The 17,562-nt window shown below is 32.3% G+C and overlaps 1 protein-coding gene across 1 annotated transcript in view; it reads right to left on the bottom strand.

Moving 5' to 3' along the window:
* LOC100377375 (3-phosphoinositide-dependent protein kinase 1-like) overlaps positions 1-17,562 on the bottom strand; it is a 33,597-nt gene that overhangs the window by 11,438 nt on the left and 4,597 nt on the right. Inside the window, exons 2-7 of the mRNA XM_085502134.1 lie at positions 10,337-10,573; positions 9,713-9,755; positions 8,067-8,207; positions 4,430-4,574; positions 4,070-4,167; positions 1,725-1,800 (exon numbers count right to left, since the gene is read on the bottom strand). Coding sequence (XP_085358260.1) covers positions 1,725-1,800; positions 4,070-4,167; positions 4,430-4,574; positions 8,067-8,207; positions 9,713-9,755; positions 10,337-10,573 — 740 coding nt within the window. The remainder of the gene's footprint in view (positions 1-1,724; positions 1,801-4,069; positions 4,168-4,429; positions 4,575-8,066; positions 8,208-9,712; positions 9,756-10,336; positions 10,574-17,562) is intronic.

The raw sequence follows: 17,562 nt of genomic DNA, 5'->3' as shown, positions 1-17,562 counted from the left end.
TGTATTAAAATAAACATATTTGGCGAAAAGCCATATAGAAACTACATTTACTATTTGCGTAGTTAGAAATACAAATTTTCTGAATCTACAAAACTCATCCTATGCTTTGATAATACGGATACTATAAACAGTTTGCATATAAACTGATGCACATGGTATAACAAGTTTGTGCAGGGAGATGGATGGCGGATTGTGAACGGGGACGTGGGTCATTGATTCTGCACAGGGAGGTTGGTCATTGATTCCGCACAGGGACGTTGGTCATTGATTCCGCACAGGGAGGTTGGTCATTGATTCCGCACAGGGAGGTTGGTCATTGATTCCGCACAGGGAGGTTGGTCATTGATTCCGCACAGGGAGGTGGGTCATTGATTCCGCACAGGGAGGTTGGTCATTGATTCCGCACAGGGAGGTTGGTCATTGATTCCGCACAGGGAGGTTGGTCATTGATTCCGCACAGGGAGATTGGTCATTGATTCCGCACAGGGAGGTTGGTCATTGATTCCGCACAGGGAGGTTGGTCATTGATTCCGCACAGGGAGGTTGGTCATTGATTCCGCACAGGGAGGTTGGTCATTGATTCCACACAGGGAGGTTGGTCATTGATTCCGCACAGGGAGGTTGGTCATTGATTCCGCACAGGGAGGTTGGTCATTGATTCCGCACAGGGAGGTTGGTCATTGATTCCGCACAGGGTGGGGGTTGTTGATTGTGCACAGGGAGGCGGTTGTTGATTGTGCACAGGGGGGGGGGGGTTGTTGTTGATTGTGCACAGGGAGGTGGTTTGTTGATTGTACACCGGAAGGTGGGTCGTACAGTCAAACCTTTGTTAGTGACTACATCTTTATAAAGACTACCTGCAGAGGCAGTGGCACATAATTTTACATGAGGGGGTGAGATCTGCTCACCAACCTTGCGCAGAAGGTGAGACCTTAGCAGGGGCATGCTCCCTCTTAAAAATGTTGAAATCTTGTTGAGACAAAGGGTTTCAGCTTGATTTTGAAGGGGCGACCCCCAAAAAAATTTGGAAGGGGGAGACAAATGATTATCAGCATCAGTCAAACTTATTCAATTTTGATCAGATAAATGTGCTTTTATTTCTGTACTACCAACTGTCTATAAAGACCCTTCTAATGAAGTCTCTTGGATAATCACTATACATACATTTGTACACAAAACCTACATACATGTAGGGCTTACCACAGTATAATACAACACATTATATATATAACACTAAATGAAAGAAAGTTAGATTTATAGACAGCAGACACCTCCTTACTGGCAGACACATAGGATATGTCTCCTAGCAACCAAATAACATACTTGCAGCTGTGGGCATTCTTCAATTAATTTAGGACTTAACAGAGTAGACTGAATCACTCTCACTGGGGGAATGGTGGGAACATCAATTACACCCCACAAAAAAATATTTTATTCTCATTCTTCATTTCTATTCTTTTTTTTCTATAATTTTGTATTTTGGAAATAATTATCTATTGGAAATATTGTAATTACAGAAATGTCAAATTTTCACTAAAATGTTAGTGGGAAATAACATACATAAATATGGGATTACATTAGGATAACAATAAATATGATTGCAACTGATATAGGAAAGAAAAGAAATTTGGTTTACTGGGTTCTTGATTATTAAATCAGAGAGAAATTGATTGTTGCTAGGAAATGGAACAATAAATAATATTTTTTCGGAATATTGCTCTCACCTTTTACAAGCTGATTTATTAGTTAACAGTTCTGGGGAAACATACTGTGCTGTGCCAACAAATGAATTAGCTCGAGCTGAAATTAAACAAAGAAAGATTAAATTATGTAATGGCAACACAGTTGCGGTTCAGTGCATTAATGAGTTCTCAATGTTTACACAGAATATTGCTATTTTTTTAAAAATCCAAAGAAGATATATGTAGGTAGGTAGGTTCAATGGAAACACTTTTCAAGATTTCCTTATCTACTGATAACAGAGACTAGAGACAATCGTCAGAATGCACCCTGGCAAAATCCCAGAATACAACCTGGCAAAATTCCAAAATGCATTGCAGCCTGACGAAAACACCAGAATGTAACCTGGCAAAAGCGTACAAAGCTTAATAAACCAGTTATATTTTTTGTGATAACATATGAACAGTGGGAACAGTCATTATTAAGTTATATATGGGCAATAAAACTGTCCAGGTGGTGAACTAACTAATGAGACTATCCAGTGTGCAATCACTCGGTGGCACTAACCCCCATTGTGAGTAAAAATCTCCTGTGAATATATCTAAGAATACATGAATGATGAATCATTATTGTTAATTCTGATTTGTTTATTTCTGAAGTATGCTAGTAAAATCTGAAGTGTGTAATCAGTGTGTCTGTAGTGTATAGTAAATCTGAAGTGTGTAATCAGTGTCTGTAGTATATAGTAAATCTGAAGTGTGTAATCAGTGTGTCTGTAGTATATAGTAAATCTGAAGTGTGTAATCAATGTGTCTGTAGTATATAGTAAATCTGAAGTGTGTAATCAGTGTCTGTAGTATATAGTAAATCTGAAGTGTGTAATCAGTGTGTCTGTAGTATATAGTGAATCTGAAGTGTGTAATCAGTGTGTCTGTAGTATATAGTAAATCTGAAGTGTGTAATCAGTGTCTGTAGTAGTATATAGTGAATCTGAAGTGTATAATCAGTGTGTCTGTAGTATATAGTAAATCTGAAGTGTGTAATCAGTGTGTCTGTAGTATATAGTGAATCTGAAGTGTGTAATCAGTGTGTCTGTAGTATATAGTAAATCTGAAGTGTGTAATCAATGTGTCTGTAGTATATAGTAAATCTGAAGTGTGTAATCAGTGTCTGTAGTATATAGTAAATCTGAAGTGTGTAATCAGTGTGTCTGTAGTATATAGTAAATCTGAAGTGTGTAATCAGTGTCTGTAGTATATAGTAAATCTGAAGTGTGTAATCAGTGTGTCTGTAGTATATAGTGAATCTGAAGTGTGTAATCAGTGTGTCTGTAGTATATAGTAAATCTGAAGTGTGTAATCAGTGTCTGTAGTAGTATATAGTGAATCTGAAGTGTATAATCAGTGTGTCTGTAGTATATAGTAAATCTGAAGTGTGTAATTAGTGTGTCTGTAGTATATAGTGAATCTGAAGTGTGTAATCAGAGTCTGTAGTATATAGTAAATCTGAAGTGTGTAATCAGTGTCTGTAGTATATAGTAAATCTGAAGTGTGTAATCAGTGTGTCTGTAGTATATAGTGAATCTGAAGTGTGTAATCAGTGTGTCTGTAGTATATAGTAAATCTGAAGTGTGTAATCAGTGTCTGTAGTAGTATATAGTGAATCTGAAGTGTATAATCAGTGTGTCTGTAGTATATAGTAAATCTGAAGTGTGTAATCAGTGTGTCTGTAGTATATAGTGAATCTGAAGTGTGTAATCAGTGTGTCTGTAGTATATAGTAAATCTGAAGTGTGTAATCAGTGTGTCTGTAGTATATAGTAAATCTGAAGTGTGTAATCAGTGTCTGTAGTATATAGTAAATCTGAAGTGTGTAATCAGTGTGTCTGTAGTATATAGTAAATCTGAAGTGTGTAATCAGTGTCTGTAGTATATAGTAAATCTGAAGTGTGTAATCAGTGTCTGTATTATATAGTAAATCTGAAATGTGTAATCAGTGTGTCTGTAGTATATAGTGAATCTGAAGTGTGTAATCAGTGTGTCTGTAGTATATAGTAAATCTGAAGTGTGTAATCAGTGTCTGTAGTATATAGTAAATCTGAAGTGTGTAATCAGTGTGTCTGTAGTATATAGTAAATCTGAAGTGTGTAATCAGTGTCTGTAGTATATAGTAAATCTGAAGTGTGTAATCAGTGTCTGTATTATATAGTAAATCTGAAATGTGTAATCAGTGTGTCTGTAGTATATAGTGAATCTGAAGTGTGTAATCAGTGTCTGTAGTATATAGTAAATCTGAAGTGTGTAATCAGTGTGTCTGTAGTATATAGTAAATCTGAAGTGTGTAATCAGTGTGTCTGTAGTATATAGTAAATAAAGCCAATCTGTTCATACCTTCTCGTGACTTAGATTCTAATATCTTGGCGGTGCCAAAATCTGTAATTTTTATATGCATGTCTTCATCCAATAATATATTCTCTGGTTTTAAATCCCTGGAAAAGAAAAAACAGGATGACACAACTGCAATAAAGGTTCTTAGCTTATTTATTGCAATACATTAATTTGCAATTAGTTCAAACTGTTTATATCTGTTTATAAACAAATTTATTCAATAAATTATTATTAAATTCAAATCTTTCAAATCATTTTCATACAAAAATCCATTAGGCAGTAGATGCTCATAATGTACAGGTAAATATGGGTCATTCCATTGAATCACAGGTAGTAAAGGTAAAAAAATAAGGTGTTACCTACCTATGTATAATTCCTAAACTATGTAAATATTCCAATGCTGACGTCACTTCAGCTGAATAAAATTGAGTACATTTTTCATCAAAAGATCCCACTTTATTGATATATTTGAGTAATTCACCATTCTTGGCGTAACTTAATCCAAAATCTGAGAATCACTGGTCAAGGAAAGGTGTTAACAGGATAATCATTCACGAAAGTATATGCAAACATTAGTGTTTCTGTCAACTTGGCAGCAGATTGAATCAAAGAAAGCTTAGAAAGAACTCCCGTGTGCTGAGAGTATTGAGGACACTTTAAAAATTAATTCAAAATTACTTGTACATGAGATATTGATGGAAAAGCTGAAAACTAATTATGTAAATCAGGTAACTATTATGAACAGAACTAAACAAAAAATTAATATGAACAAATTTTAACCCAAAATTAATCAGGCCTGTCTATGGTCCCAGAGCATTTATGTACCAAATTTTATTCAAATGTGATGATCAGTAATTGAGATATCAGTGTTAATTAATTATGTTAATTAGGTGATTAATAAGCATAAATATTTACCAAAAACTAATTGGGTCTCTGTATAGTTCTCTTTAAAAGTTTCATTAAAATCCAATTCGTGGTTCTTTATATATCAGTGGAACAATATGTAAATTAGGTAATTAATATCCAATTACAACTAATCAGGTCTCTGATCTATGTACCAAGTTTCATTGAAATGTGATGATTACTACTTGAAATATCAAAAGCTGAAAATTAATTAATTATGCAAATTAGGTAATCAATATGTACTGATATTACCCTAAAAACTATCAGGTTTGTGCAGTGTCCTATGACATCTATGTACCAAGTTTTATTGAAATGTGATGATTAGTACTTGATATATCAGTGGAAAAGCTGAAAATTGATTAATGATTATGCAAATTAGGTAATTAATATTGCACAGATTTTAACCCAAAACTAATCAAATCTGCGCATTAGTCTGGAGCATCTATGTGCCAAGTTTCATCAAAATCCAATGAGTGATTCTTTAGATATCAGCGGAACAGTCATGAAACAGCTAAAAATCAGCTAATTATCATGCAAATTAGGTAATTAATATGCATGGTTTTTACCAAAACCTAATGAAATCTGCGCATTGGCCCAGAGCATCTATGCACCAAGTTTCATCAAAAATCAATGTATGGTTCTTGAGATATCAGTGGAACACACACACTAACAACAAAGACTCCCTTTTTGTGCTTCGCACACGGGAGTCAAAAATGAGTACTAGTTTACCTAATTGACTTTTAATTAAGCATGGCAATGTATACATTTTCAGAAAGCTGAGATAGGAGAATACAAATGTATATTTGTGTTAATATTTGCTCAGGAAATTAATTTACAGACATTACTGTGAACCTCCTAAAAATGCTTTTTTTGTGCAAGATTGACCATTTCTTGATTTTTTCACTGTTGCTTTATAAGATGTGTTTTATAGTTTTGGAGATATAGTCCATTGATTTTTAAGGAATAAATTCTATGACTGATTCCATTGCTGGAACATCTATGAGACATCAATTTGTAATGGTTGTTAGGCCACATCCAAATCACTTGTTCAGCATATTTTGTTCAGTGAATCTCTTCTTCAGTAAATAAATCCACAAAACATAGAAGTGAGAAATTTTTACTGTTATTTGTTGTTACAGAAAATGAAATGTTGTGATATGGATAATATGCCTCTGTGCACGATAAATCATCAAATCAGGAGAATGGGTTACCCCGGTCAGTTTGACAACCTACTTATGATGTAGCTTACTTCAAACAATAACAAAAAAGTTGACGACACAGACAACGGAGAGGACAGATATTTTTCCCTCACAAACTTTTGCTTTCATTCATGACAACAAAGTAAAAAAAAGATTTAAAATAAATTAAATCTTCATTTTGTTCAATGACATTAATCAACAAAATAATGAGTATATAAATAACCTAACTGTTGTGGGAATTTGAGAATCATTCTCGTGATGAATTTAGTCTAGCTGACATCATAGCAACGAAGACAAACAAATGATAAATTGCTGACTGAATGATAATTGAAAGTCAGTAATTAGATTCCGGCAGTCTGCTCCTCTCAATAAGTGTCCACTAACTGGCATTTTATTTTTAATATCAATCCAATTTCTGACAGGAATAGCCTAGAAGAACACACATAAGCTGCAGGTAGAATCAATTGTGTGGGGGGTCTTATTTTCATGATGCAACCAATTTCAAATTAAATTCATGCAGTCATTCCTAGCTGGAAAACAGTTGTTGCTATGGGAACCATGGAATAGCAGAAGGTATACCCAGGTAATTGGAGACAAGATCATTTCAGTTTGAGATCAGTTTGAAAGAAGAAACATGTGCACAGCAACAGAACAGGATGTATTTACATCAATAAACAAACGTGTGTTTTGATTGGGATGTAATCACTATTTACGAGTGGACGTGACTAAAATATTGTTGATACACGAATGTTCTGGCATTTTGGAAGGTTATTCCCAGTGACTGGTTGTTTGAAAGTTCTAAAAAAAAACAATGGGTACATATTCAAACTTCGCTTTGAATAATAAACCTAACCTATGTATATTGACCACCAGAGTAAGTTAGGTTCACCGCTATGGGGAATCACAATGTTACTATTTCAATTAAGGTTTAGTACCCTCTCATTTCATTTAGTCTTCGTCATTTATTTAAAGAAATCTAGTAAAATATCCGAAATTTGTATTAAATTTTTTTCATTTGTCATTAGTTAGCAATGTTCACTCTTGATAGGAAGGAGATGGGTGTATTTTCAATATTACTTTTCAGATGAATATTTATTTTTAATTACCTTATCTCTCACATATTAATTTGGGGTTCAGTTTCAGGAGACAATTAGATTGGGAAGTTATTTTGGATAAACTAAAATACCTTTATATACATCTACTGATGCATTGTGGGTAATTGAATAACATTTAAACACTTAGTTTACAACGAATGCAGAAGTACTATATCATGTGACAGAATGTCATCACTGAATGCAAACATCAGCATGTATGATAATAAGATTATCAAGAGAATATCACAAAGTACGTACTCGACCAGTTTGGGATCAACATTTGGTATGTTACAATGTTTTGATATTTTCAAAGATTACATTTCCTAAAGTGACATACAGCACATACATTACAGCCAGCCACTGTATATATCAAAGGACAGCTCCACAGATTAACTTGTGAATAGATTTGCAGTTAAGAGCAAAGCTGGATGTGTCTAATACATGACAGATCATATTGCTAAACAGACACAAACTCAGTATTATGTTGCTATTTTTAGAACATCTTAGTGTTAAAAATAGAAGCAGTTGTACCCATTATAGTCTTATTGAATACTATGCAATTTGCAGTACACATGGTTCAAGTATCTTGCATTTGCATGGTTTATTTTGAAAACACACATTACTTAACATCGTTTCAATTTCATCATATAAGTTTGACTACTTATTCTCCTCTCACAATAGTGCCACATATATCCACAACTTACATTCAGATATGTTAAAATATAACATTAGTGATAACATTTTCCAACCACTCAATTAACAATCTGTTTTTATCGACTGAAGAGTGTAAGAGTCAAAGGATACATAATTTGTTGCTATCTTGAAATGTAAAATACAGCTTAACAAAGAACGGATGACTGTACAATTTATTCAATACTTCCTTCTCTCTATGTACATATTTCTCTTTCTTCTCTTTCAATATATGTCGCTTCTCAAGTATTTTAACTGGAAGTAGAAAAGAACAAATTGAATAGTCTCAAAACTATTGTGTAAAACAATTAAAACTTACACGCAAATTCATGTATTCCATATTAGTGTCAACTGAGCATGATCATATGTGTAGAGCATTATGGAATCAAAACAAACACTACCGGCAATGTTTCTAGGAAATTACAATGTTGTAAGGTAAACTAGCAGATAGTGGTTTTCTTGAACAATTTACTTCAGTTGTAACCAAAACACTGATACACCATTGCCCAACTTTCACTACAAAAGGAAAACACAAATTATTTGTTTCTGTGTCAACAAAACTAATTGTGCTTCAACTCTTTTTATTGGCAATTCAACTCGATAACACTACACCCTCTATGACAGGAATGACAGCTGTGTCTAGTATTTTGAGGTCACTGATTGTCAGTATTCATTCCAAAATATTAAGAAAAGAATATAATGCAATAATTATAAATTTTCCCTAGTTCATAGACAAAAGTTTTAGTTTAGGAAAAATTATTTTGAAGGTGGAATAGCTAACAATACTTTATATGGGAAAACATATACATGGAACACAAACCACAGTAAAACTTGACAGAGATCTCAAAATGGTTAACATAATATCCAAGTTTGATAATGGATAACAAATGTTTCAATAATTGTAACCACACAAAAAAAATCAGACTTGGTGAGTCAATGACAACAACAAGGACAGATGTTTTCACCTCATATACTTTGAGCTCCATCTATGATCATACAGACAAAGTAATTAATCAGTAAGCCTCCAATTAAGTTTGAAAATAAGTGAGTTTATATATTTTGTTGTTGTAACAAAAAAAACTAGTTAATAATATATTAAATATCATAATATAATACATTAAAGACTGAATTTAAATTGTTAGAATTATTGTAACTATAAAATAAAAATTTAGAACAGGAACCCTCTCTCCCCACAAACAATGAAAATAACATAACATGTGACTACACTATTATATAACAAATGATTTTTTATCTTGAAAAGTAAACATGCTAATCAGACCTAAATGATCTAGATGCTAAAGTAATGAACATCATATCCAAACTATCAGATGCAAATTCTTGATTTAATGTAGCTAAGAGAAACATATTTGCAAACTACATTTTCACAGATATTATGAAAAATATTCATATGAAACACATAAAAATTTAATTTAATTGAGAGTTCATAGTGGAGAAAAAAATATCTGAATTTGGAGCCAGTGAGATGGAAATAGTTTTAGTTATTGTAACCAAAAGAAAAAAAAGTTTACAATAAGCATGACAAGACAGACATCTTTTTACTTCATATACTTATCTTTTCATTTACATGAAGATAAAAATATGTGTCATCTTATCAATTTGAGTGGGACCATTTTACAGATTCTATATTTGATGTAGTCCTGGCTTAAATCATAAATTTTAGAATAGTGTAATCACATGTTTTGACATAATTTACAAAAACTTATTTTATGTTGGCAGTGCTGAGCATATTTTCAACTTACTTGCATATTCCTTCCCACTGGATATGTCTTTTGCTAAGACAACCTGTAAAGGTAAGTTGGAACATCACAAAGTGTACTTTTTTACCTTGCACAACTATTTTACCCATGGTTGAATGATGACAAATGAGTAAATGTTCATTAAGACAATGCAATGAGACAAAAATAAGGTAAATACTGCAGATAAAACCTAATATATCGGTATATGAATATTGGTCTCCCAGCCTATTTGTTTCTACATGAGCTGTACATCAATTTTATGAACACAAAACCACCTAAACAATTATTTCAGGAAACATATGCAAAATTATGTAACATCACACACATAGACGTTCAAATGTCGAATTGCGTTGGAAAAGTTGAGTATGGCTAGTCCTGCCATGAAGAAAAAATAAACAAATCAAGTCATATAATGAATTTGAATTAACTGCAATATGGCATAATAACTCCGTCAGATTAATTCAAATTAATCAGTGGCATTGAAGGCTGACAAATTGGAATTAATGATCAGATTTGTCTTAAGAGTGATCTGACCATATGATTCAGCCTTTAACTGACACAGCTGTTGGGCAATAATAATTTGGGCAGCATAAGTTATGATGTTGATATAAATAAAACCCCACTAACCTCAGAATAAGATCCTTCACCGATTATTTTACCATAGTGAAAGTCACTAGGTTTCTTTTTCTTAATTTGTTGTGGATTTGTTGAGTCTCCTTGCCCTGCTTTGCTCGGTTCTTGTGTCTTCATACTACCAGTGCTAGTGGGACGCTGGGAGGTGGTAGTTGCAGATTTAATTTCTTTTTTGTCAACTTTTCTGATTTGAGAGTCTCTGGGTGTTTTTACTATTGCATGTTGTTCTTCCTTTTTTGTAAAAAACAAAACAAAAATAGGAAATAATTACACAAATATTGAATGTCATGGATGAAATTCCACATTTGGGTAGATTTACGAAGTATTTAATTCACATAATTTTCTAAAACATGGAAGCAATTAAATTGTGTGATAGTTATGATCTTTTATAACAACAAATCTCTGTAGTTCCTATTACATAACATACATGACTTCAATGCAATAGCAAGCACCCTGATGACTGTTCTATAAAAACACCATACTTTCACTTATGGATTATACATGTATTAAAACAAGGCATGAATCTTTCTTTGGGATATTTTGACAAAATATATTTACCAAACTAGAGATGTTACAAAGTGGTCCTGTTTGAAGTGAATTTAATATTCTATAAAGTTTACTGAACAACTAACATATATATACAACTTTTTTTGCCACAGTACAATGCTTACTGTAAAATACTTTTTATTTTATTTTCACCTAGAATTCACTATTTTTTTTTAAAGAGATGAATCAGTGAAAATAAAATCCATTGTAAATACCTTTTTCCATTTAAGCAAACGGTTATCCTCAAAATACATGTTGAAAGTAGTTAATTATTATTCAAATTATCTAATTAATGTGCAAGAATTTGTCTCCATATTTTAATCTGGTCTGGAATTCATAACAAAATATTTGTGTAACAGATTGCATCCCAATCAACACATTGGTTTGACACATACATTTTGAATGTACTTCGTAGCTTAATTTTACAGATACATGTATTATATTCATGTCATACTAAACAAAATCAAAACAAAAAATTTTGTGTTATGAGCTCAAATGAAAATTTCGCTACAGAATTTAATTACTGTACGTATTATTCCAGGTGGGTGTGTGTGTTGCAAGAAGCTACAAATTACGTAAACAAAGTATGTAAACAAAGAATAAAACCCTTTATTTATTTACATTGTACATCATACAGCTAGGTATACTTACATGTATCAAACATGTTTTTAACAGATATGGATGTGAATAGAAATTGACAACAAATATTGATTCATTTTATTTTACATAACAGCCAGTGTGAAAATCAGAATTTATTCATTACTGCATTCCATACATCGATAACATGTTAATTGTTTCTTCTCAGTTGTTTGGTTTTTGATAATTCAAAACAGCACAATAGTAGCGGGAAATAAACATTGCTATTTCAAAAATAATCCATATATTTTACAGTACAAGAATATTTTGAAGGTATAAGTATTGAATACATTATACATTATTTAAAAAATTGCATTTGTTTTAATGTACACATTCCAATTTTGTGTAAACAAACAATACATATTACACACATACCGGTAGTTTTCAACCTGATATACAATGTTATGGCACAATCCTGCAGTATGAAGCATGTGTTGTTTTAGGTGCTGTACAGGGGTTTCATTAAGAACCAGCCGCCGCCCATATGGCCTGCTGCAAGCCCAAATTAGCCTTCTACTTTCTGGTCTCCCTTGACCGCCTACACTGGCTTCAATGCAGCGCTTCGCACTGTCGAGAGCTTTTTTATTTTATTTTTTTGGCCTGTTGTCACAGGATGATGGCCTGCTATTAAATGCTATTAAATTGTGAAACCCCTGGCTTTAACATCAAGTGACCATGATTTAACTTATTTGTACCATGGCTTTTGCGAATTACAAAGTTTTGGCCAATCAAATTCTTGCTGTGATTATTGGTAGCATAATTTGTAGTCAATTACTTGCATGTACTGTGTATATACCAGACCGGAACCAAGTTTTAACACATAGCCACAAAGATTCTAGAATGCCTATTGGCCAATTCAAGACAGCAATGATATAACACGCATATTTTTTTTGGCTGACCAAATTGTTGAAATGTGTACGAATACTTTCAAGAGTCTATGATGTACCTAGATGTAATATACAACAAAAGCTACAATTATAAACATCAATATTTATTTCTGTATTGAACACAAGACCCGAAAAAATGAAAAATGCAATCATTTTTTGGTAAACAATCCAGATTCAAAAGCTGAGGAAAATAAAAATAGATGGATAACATAGGAGACAGATGTTCGAGACAGCCAGAGGGCTGATGTCTACAACTAATGAAGATTAGTAGAAACTATCACAACAGACTTAATGTCATATACCAATGACCCATCACAGGGACAACCAAAAAAACCTCAGTAGTGCTCAAGGGATTTTAGAAAAATAAAGAATAGCATGACACAGATTTTGGAAATTTTAAGTAATTAAAAGTTAAAACTAGCCTATTAAAAGAATTGTAACTCTACACTGCATAGACCAAGTTAAATCATATCTTGTTAAATATTTAGATGAAAATGTTTGAATCTTTCCAATGAAAGTCAAGAGAATAACTAATTGGCATATTAAATTCAGCTAATGATTATAATGCAAATCTTTTTTTATTTCTCACAAATGTGCAAATTACATGTAAACCATGAAAGAAAAGAAAGACTACTACACCTTTAAGGTATTAACAATTAATGATTAAGTACATAAGCATAAAGGAATTATACAATACTACCCGAGTATTATCACAATATTCGATAAAATTCTTAATAGAGGATAAACATGTATGTATTTGGTAATGAAAACTTTTTAATGTGCAGCAAAACAGTTGTTTTGAATGTTTATCGCTGGCTAGTTCAGTGCTGACAATTATGAGAAATACTACTTCCAGATGTTCAATACAAACATGCACACTTGATTAAGATAAACTGTTTAGTATTTGAAAATATCATAAAAATCATTATTATGCAGATTTAATACCTAATATGCATATCAAAGTGTCTCAGCTGTCACACTGCATTCTTGGCAATTTGGGTCCCATCACTGGTTGCTATCCATATTTGCATATTTTATTTTATTTTGTTGCACAGCCTCACTCTCGTCTTTGAGATTGCATCTCATAAATATTAACTGAAATATCACCTACATGTACATACTAATGAAAATTTAGTTGAAATACTTTTTTTTTTAAAGTAGACATGATTAAACTGTTAAAAACATGGCAAAGAAAATCTAAACCCCGATTTACGCACAGCTCAAAATCTGCATATGTGTAATCAGAATTTGTTACAGACGAATTGGACAAAATTTCACAATTCATCTATTTAGTTAACATTTTTGGTGCAACATTATGTTAAACTATTCCACACAAAATACATTCACTACACACAGGTATTTATCAGTGAAGACAACAGAATTAATTAATTTCCATGCTGTGTGCAAGAAAATCCAACGACCAATCAAATCGATGCTTAGTGTCCATAGATGGAACACAGTTCATTCTGTGTTCAAAATGTTTGCATTTCCAGTGTTGGACACACCTGAAAAACACTAACGGAATGATTCAGCAATGCACACATTTAAATCTGATGGCTGTCAATGCATTCGGCACAGTGTTGAAAAGATAAAATCTTTAAAAATTGACATATTTAGTTATATTTATGTTGTCAATGTATCTATTGCTTGAAGAAAATGAACAATAAACTAAATGTTAGAAGAATGTGCATATGTGAGGAAATGCGAAAAATTTAAATATTTCTTGAATTGATGATTGTCAAAAAGGCTGCCTCCATTGAAAAGCATTAATTAAACGAAATTAAAGAAATAAGCAAATTAGTAATGCTCAGATTTACATGCAATGTATACATCACATGTAAATACATGTTTTTTTTGTAATCCAATTCTAGCTGAGAGCTAATCATGTGGTTTACATAAATAAAGCGTATCAACGACCACCTGTCTTTAAGATGATGCTGTTTACAGAATGGCATGATCCAGTTGCTTATTTATAAAAGCCAAAAATCTTTTTAGTGGAATCTTTACAACATTTGGTTATTTATTTGAAAGGCGTTTACCTTAAATATTAGATTTTGTTTCTTTGTCCATACATCCTAGGGTATATGCTTTGTCCAAGTTATACCCTATTGTTTTCCCAGTTTTCTTGTTTATTTTCAAAGTTAGTTGAAGACAATAGAAAGGTAACTTATCAGTCAGACAAGTGAAAATTGAAACCTGCCCAGGGGTCTGATACTACCGTAGTAATAATTTTGACAATGATATCGGTGCTAAATAAAATTATTATATAAAGCCATTCTTGCTTCCGATGGCTGAAACAAAGATCATGAAACAAAGAATACAGCAATTTAAAATTCTTACTTAGAAAGTTGTTTTTTAAGGATTGAGCAGGCAGCCATTGTGACTATGGATTCCCACTAACACTTCTCAGATCTAGATAAAAATGATGACCATATTTATACCATGTTCACAAGTGTGCCACAGAGCCGACTTGACTAACTTGGTAAACAATTGTTTTCTGTGATTTTAATTAATCCTGTGTTCATACGTGCATAAAGACTAAACCAAGCAAGTGTTGAAACTCCAGAGCGAGGCTGAAATTGAGGGCAACATTATTGTTCAAACGTCCTAAAATCGTTTCTGTAAATACAAGGTGTCGGTCGAGACATGTCATCTTACGACATCTTAAACTAAATCGGCATGGTGGCGGCTTATCTTGTTCATATATGTCTCAACATCAGCTTTATAGCTGGCCTCCAATTTGGCACACATGTGAACACTGTATTAGACTATTATGGTCACTATCTTCTTTGGCTGAATAAAGTGACTTACTTGGAATGAGAATGGAGGCATTCAAAAATAATCTTTAATGCACAGCTCGTAACTGTCTGCCAAGATTGAAAGTTACCTGCCCACTGAGTCTGTTACACAATTTTGAGAAATTTAAATGCTGTTATTAGATTTGAGAGCCAATTAAAGACTATATGCCATTCTCTCCATAATGGGTTCATGCATTAGGATACAGAAAATGAAAAACAAATTGGGGTCACAAGACAATATTTTGAAATGTCATACAAATATCAAAATTTGCCTATTATCTATGCTTTTTAATCCTTTTGATAAATGAATTTCTTCATATCTCAACAGTTTTGCTCAGTGACATACGGATGAAATATATTAGTATTACATGTATTTATGTAAATGGCTAGAATAAGTCATATTATAATAATACAGCATGCAATGAATGTGCTTCAAACAAGCAAAGATACTTTCGTTATTGAAATTAATTAATCATTGTTAATTTAGTGAGTTTTCCAGTGTTCTATTTTGCAGTAAATTCAAAGGAACGATCTCACATATAATGCATTACACATGTACTCGGTAGTGAAGATTTGGAATCTGAATCAAACTTGTATCAAAAGGAATTTACTGAAAATAATATATCAAAACTACTCATGTATGTAACTGTAATATGCTAATCTAAGAGTGCTAGTTGAACATTGATTCATTATTCAGATTTTCCAAAGCAAGTAAGACTAGAGTTTATGACTTTTACGTAAACATCATTGTCGTGCTGACAATAGAAAGTACAGTTTCACTCAAAAAAAAAAACCTTTCCACATGTTGTCTATACTCAAACTTTGAACTCTTTTAAAAATAGAGTTGACTCTGGGTTGAAATTATAACACTCTTAACTCTTAAACATAAGTACATGTAGCTTATTGTGTTTTCTTACGCAATCCATGCATGACTGCTGAATGGTATGGTACATGTACAGGAGTTTTTCTAGAAAAAAAATGCAAGAGGGAGCACTGCAATTCAGCGGTGCCACCAAAGGGAGATAGAGTTCTCCCTACCAGGGTGTGCAGTATTTGATAATTCTAAGTTAAATTGGAGCATTCTATGGCTTCCTTGGGGCCAAAATTACTGGTACTATCAGACAGGTCACAGTTGAAGACAGTGGCCACATGTGATCCCTGGTCAATCAGAATTTTATGGTTGCCAGAGGATCTGTTCCCCAGGGTGAGAGGGCGCATGGCATGAGGGCGCTGCGCCCCTGTTCCCTTGTTTAAAAAGATTCCTGCATTTATAATATTTAAATGTAGCAAGCAAATAAATAATTGTTCTGCTAGAATTATGGAATTAATGTTAGAATTATGTGTGAAGAAAAAACTCAGTTTTGCTATACAATGATTTTAGTTGTTCCGAGTGTGCAAAAATGTCAATTATCATTTTTTAGGTATCATAATAATATTTAAATTATTTGTATACAAAATCTCTGTACAAGTCTGGCATGTAGTATTTATACAAAACTTTGAGAATTTATATAAATCATGAAAGTGCCACCAACGTACATGGTTTGCATATAATGTTATTGTCATCAAGTCTCAATTATATGTACACTTTGATGTTCACGCCTTGTTATTTACATTCAATGTGCTTATGCAGATTGATTTAGCAATGAAATAGGAAATACACAAATCTGTATTGTTATTTACAAATAACAGCTTTCTTAAATTGATTTATAAATATGTAAATAATATAATTTTCTCCAATTATATACAACACATAATTTTTTATATATAATTTCCATAAATATAAGAAGTTTGTAAATAAATGCTGCAAAACCAATGGTTTTCATGGAATCAAACCCATCCTTTAAAATTTCTTTACATGTATTGAAAAACATTTAAGAAATGAAAGTAAATTTATTAATAATAATGTGTATATAAAGACATTATATATATATACCACAAATTAAATAATTTCTAAAACAAAAACATGTTTTCTATAAACATGTAATATATTCAAAAAACCATTATTTATTAAAAAATGAAAAATTAGATTGTTTACATATAATAATCCAAAATCATCAAAAAACACTATATAAATAAATACACATACCCTACCCTATATAATATATAATACCAATTATCAAACCATTCAGTGCCATAGTTATCACTATACGGAATAAAGATACCGATAGTAGCTAATTTACACAAATAAGCTTTTCCCCATATTTGAAAAGCTTTGAGAAAAACAAATGAATCACCAGATACTGAGTCATAGCACATCACAATGTCATTAATCAGTTTTAGAAATATGAACTGACTAATAACAAAACATACGTACTACACCCAATATTAGTCAAATGAAAAATTAGATTAGATG

Source organism: Saccoglossus kowalevskii, chromosome 8, assembly GCF_978046115.1.
Source record: "Saccoglossus kowalevskii chromosome 8, keSacKowa6.1, whole genome shotgun sequence".
Lineage (NCBI taxonomy): Eukaryota > Metazoa > Hemichordata > Enteropneusta > Harrimaniidae > Saccoglossus > Saccoglossus kowalevskii.
The sequence above is the reverse complement of the archived record's forward strand: the minus strand, read 5'-3'. Positions and strand labels throughout refer to the sequence as shown.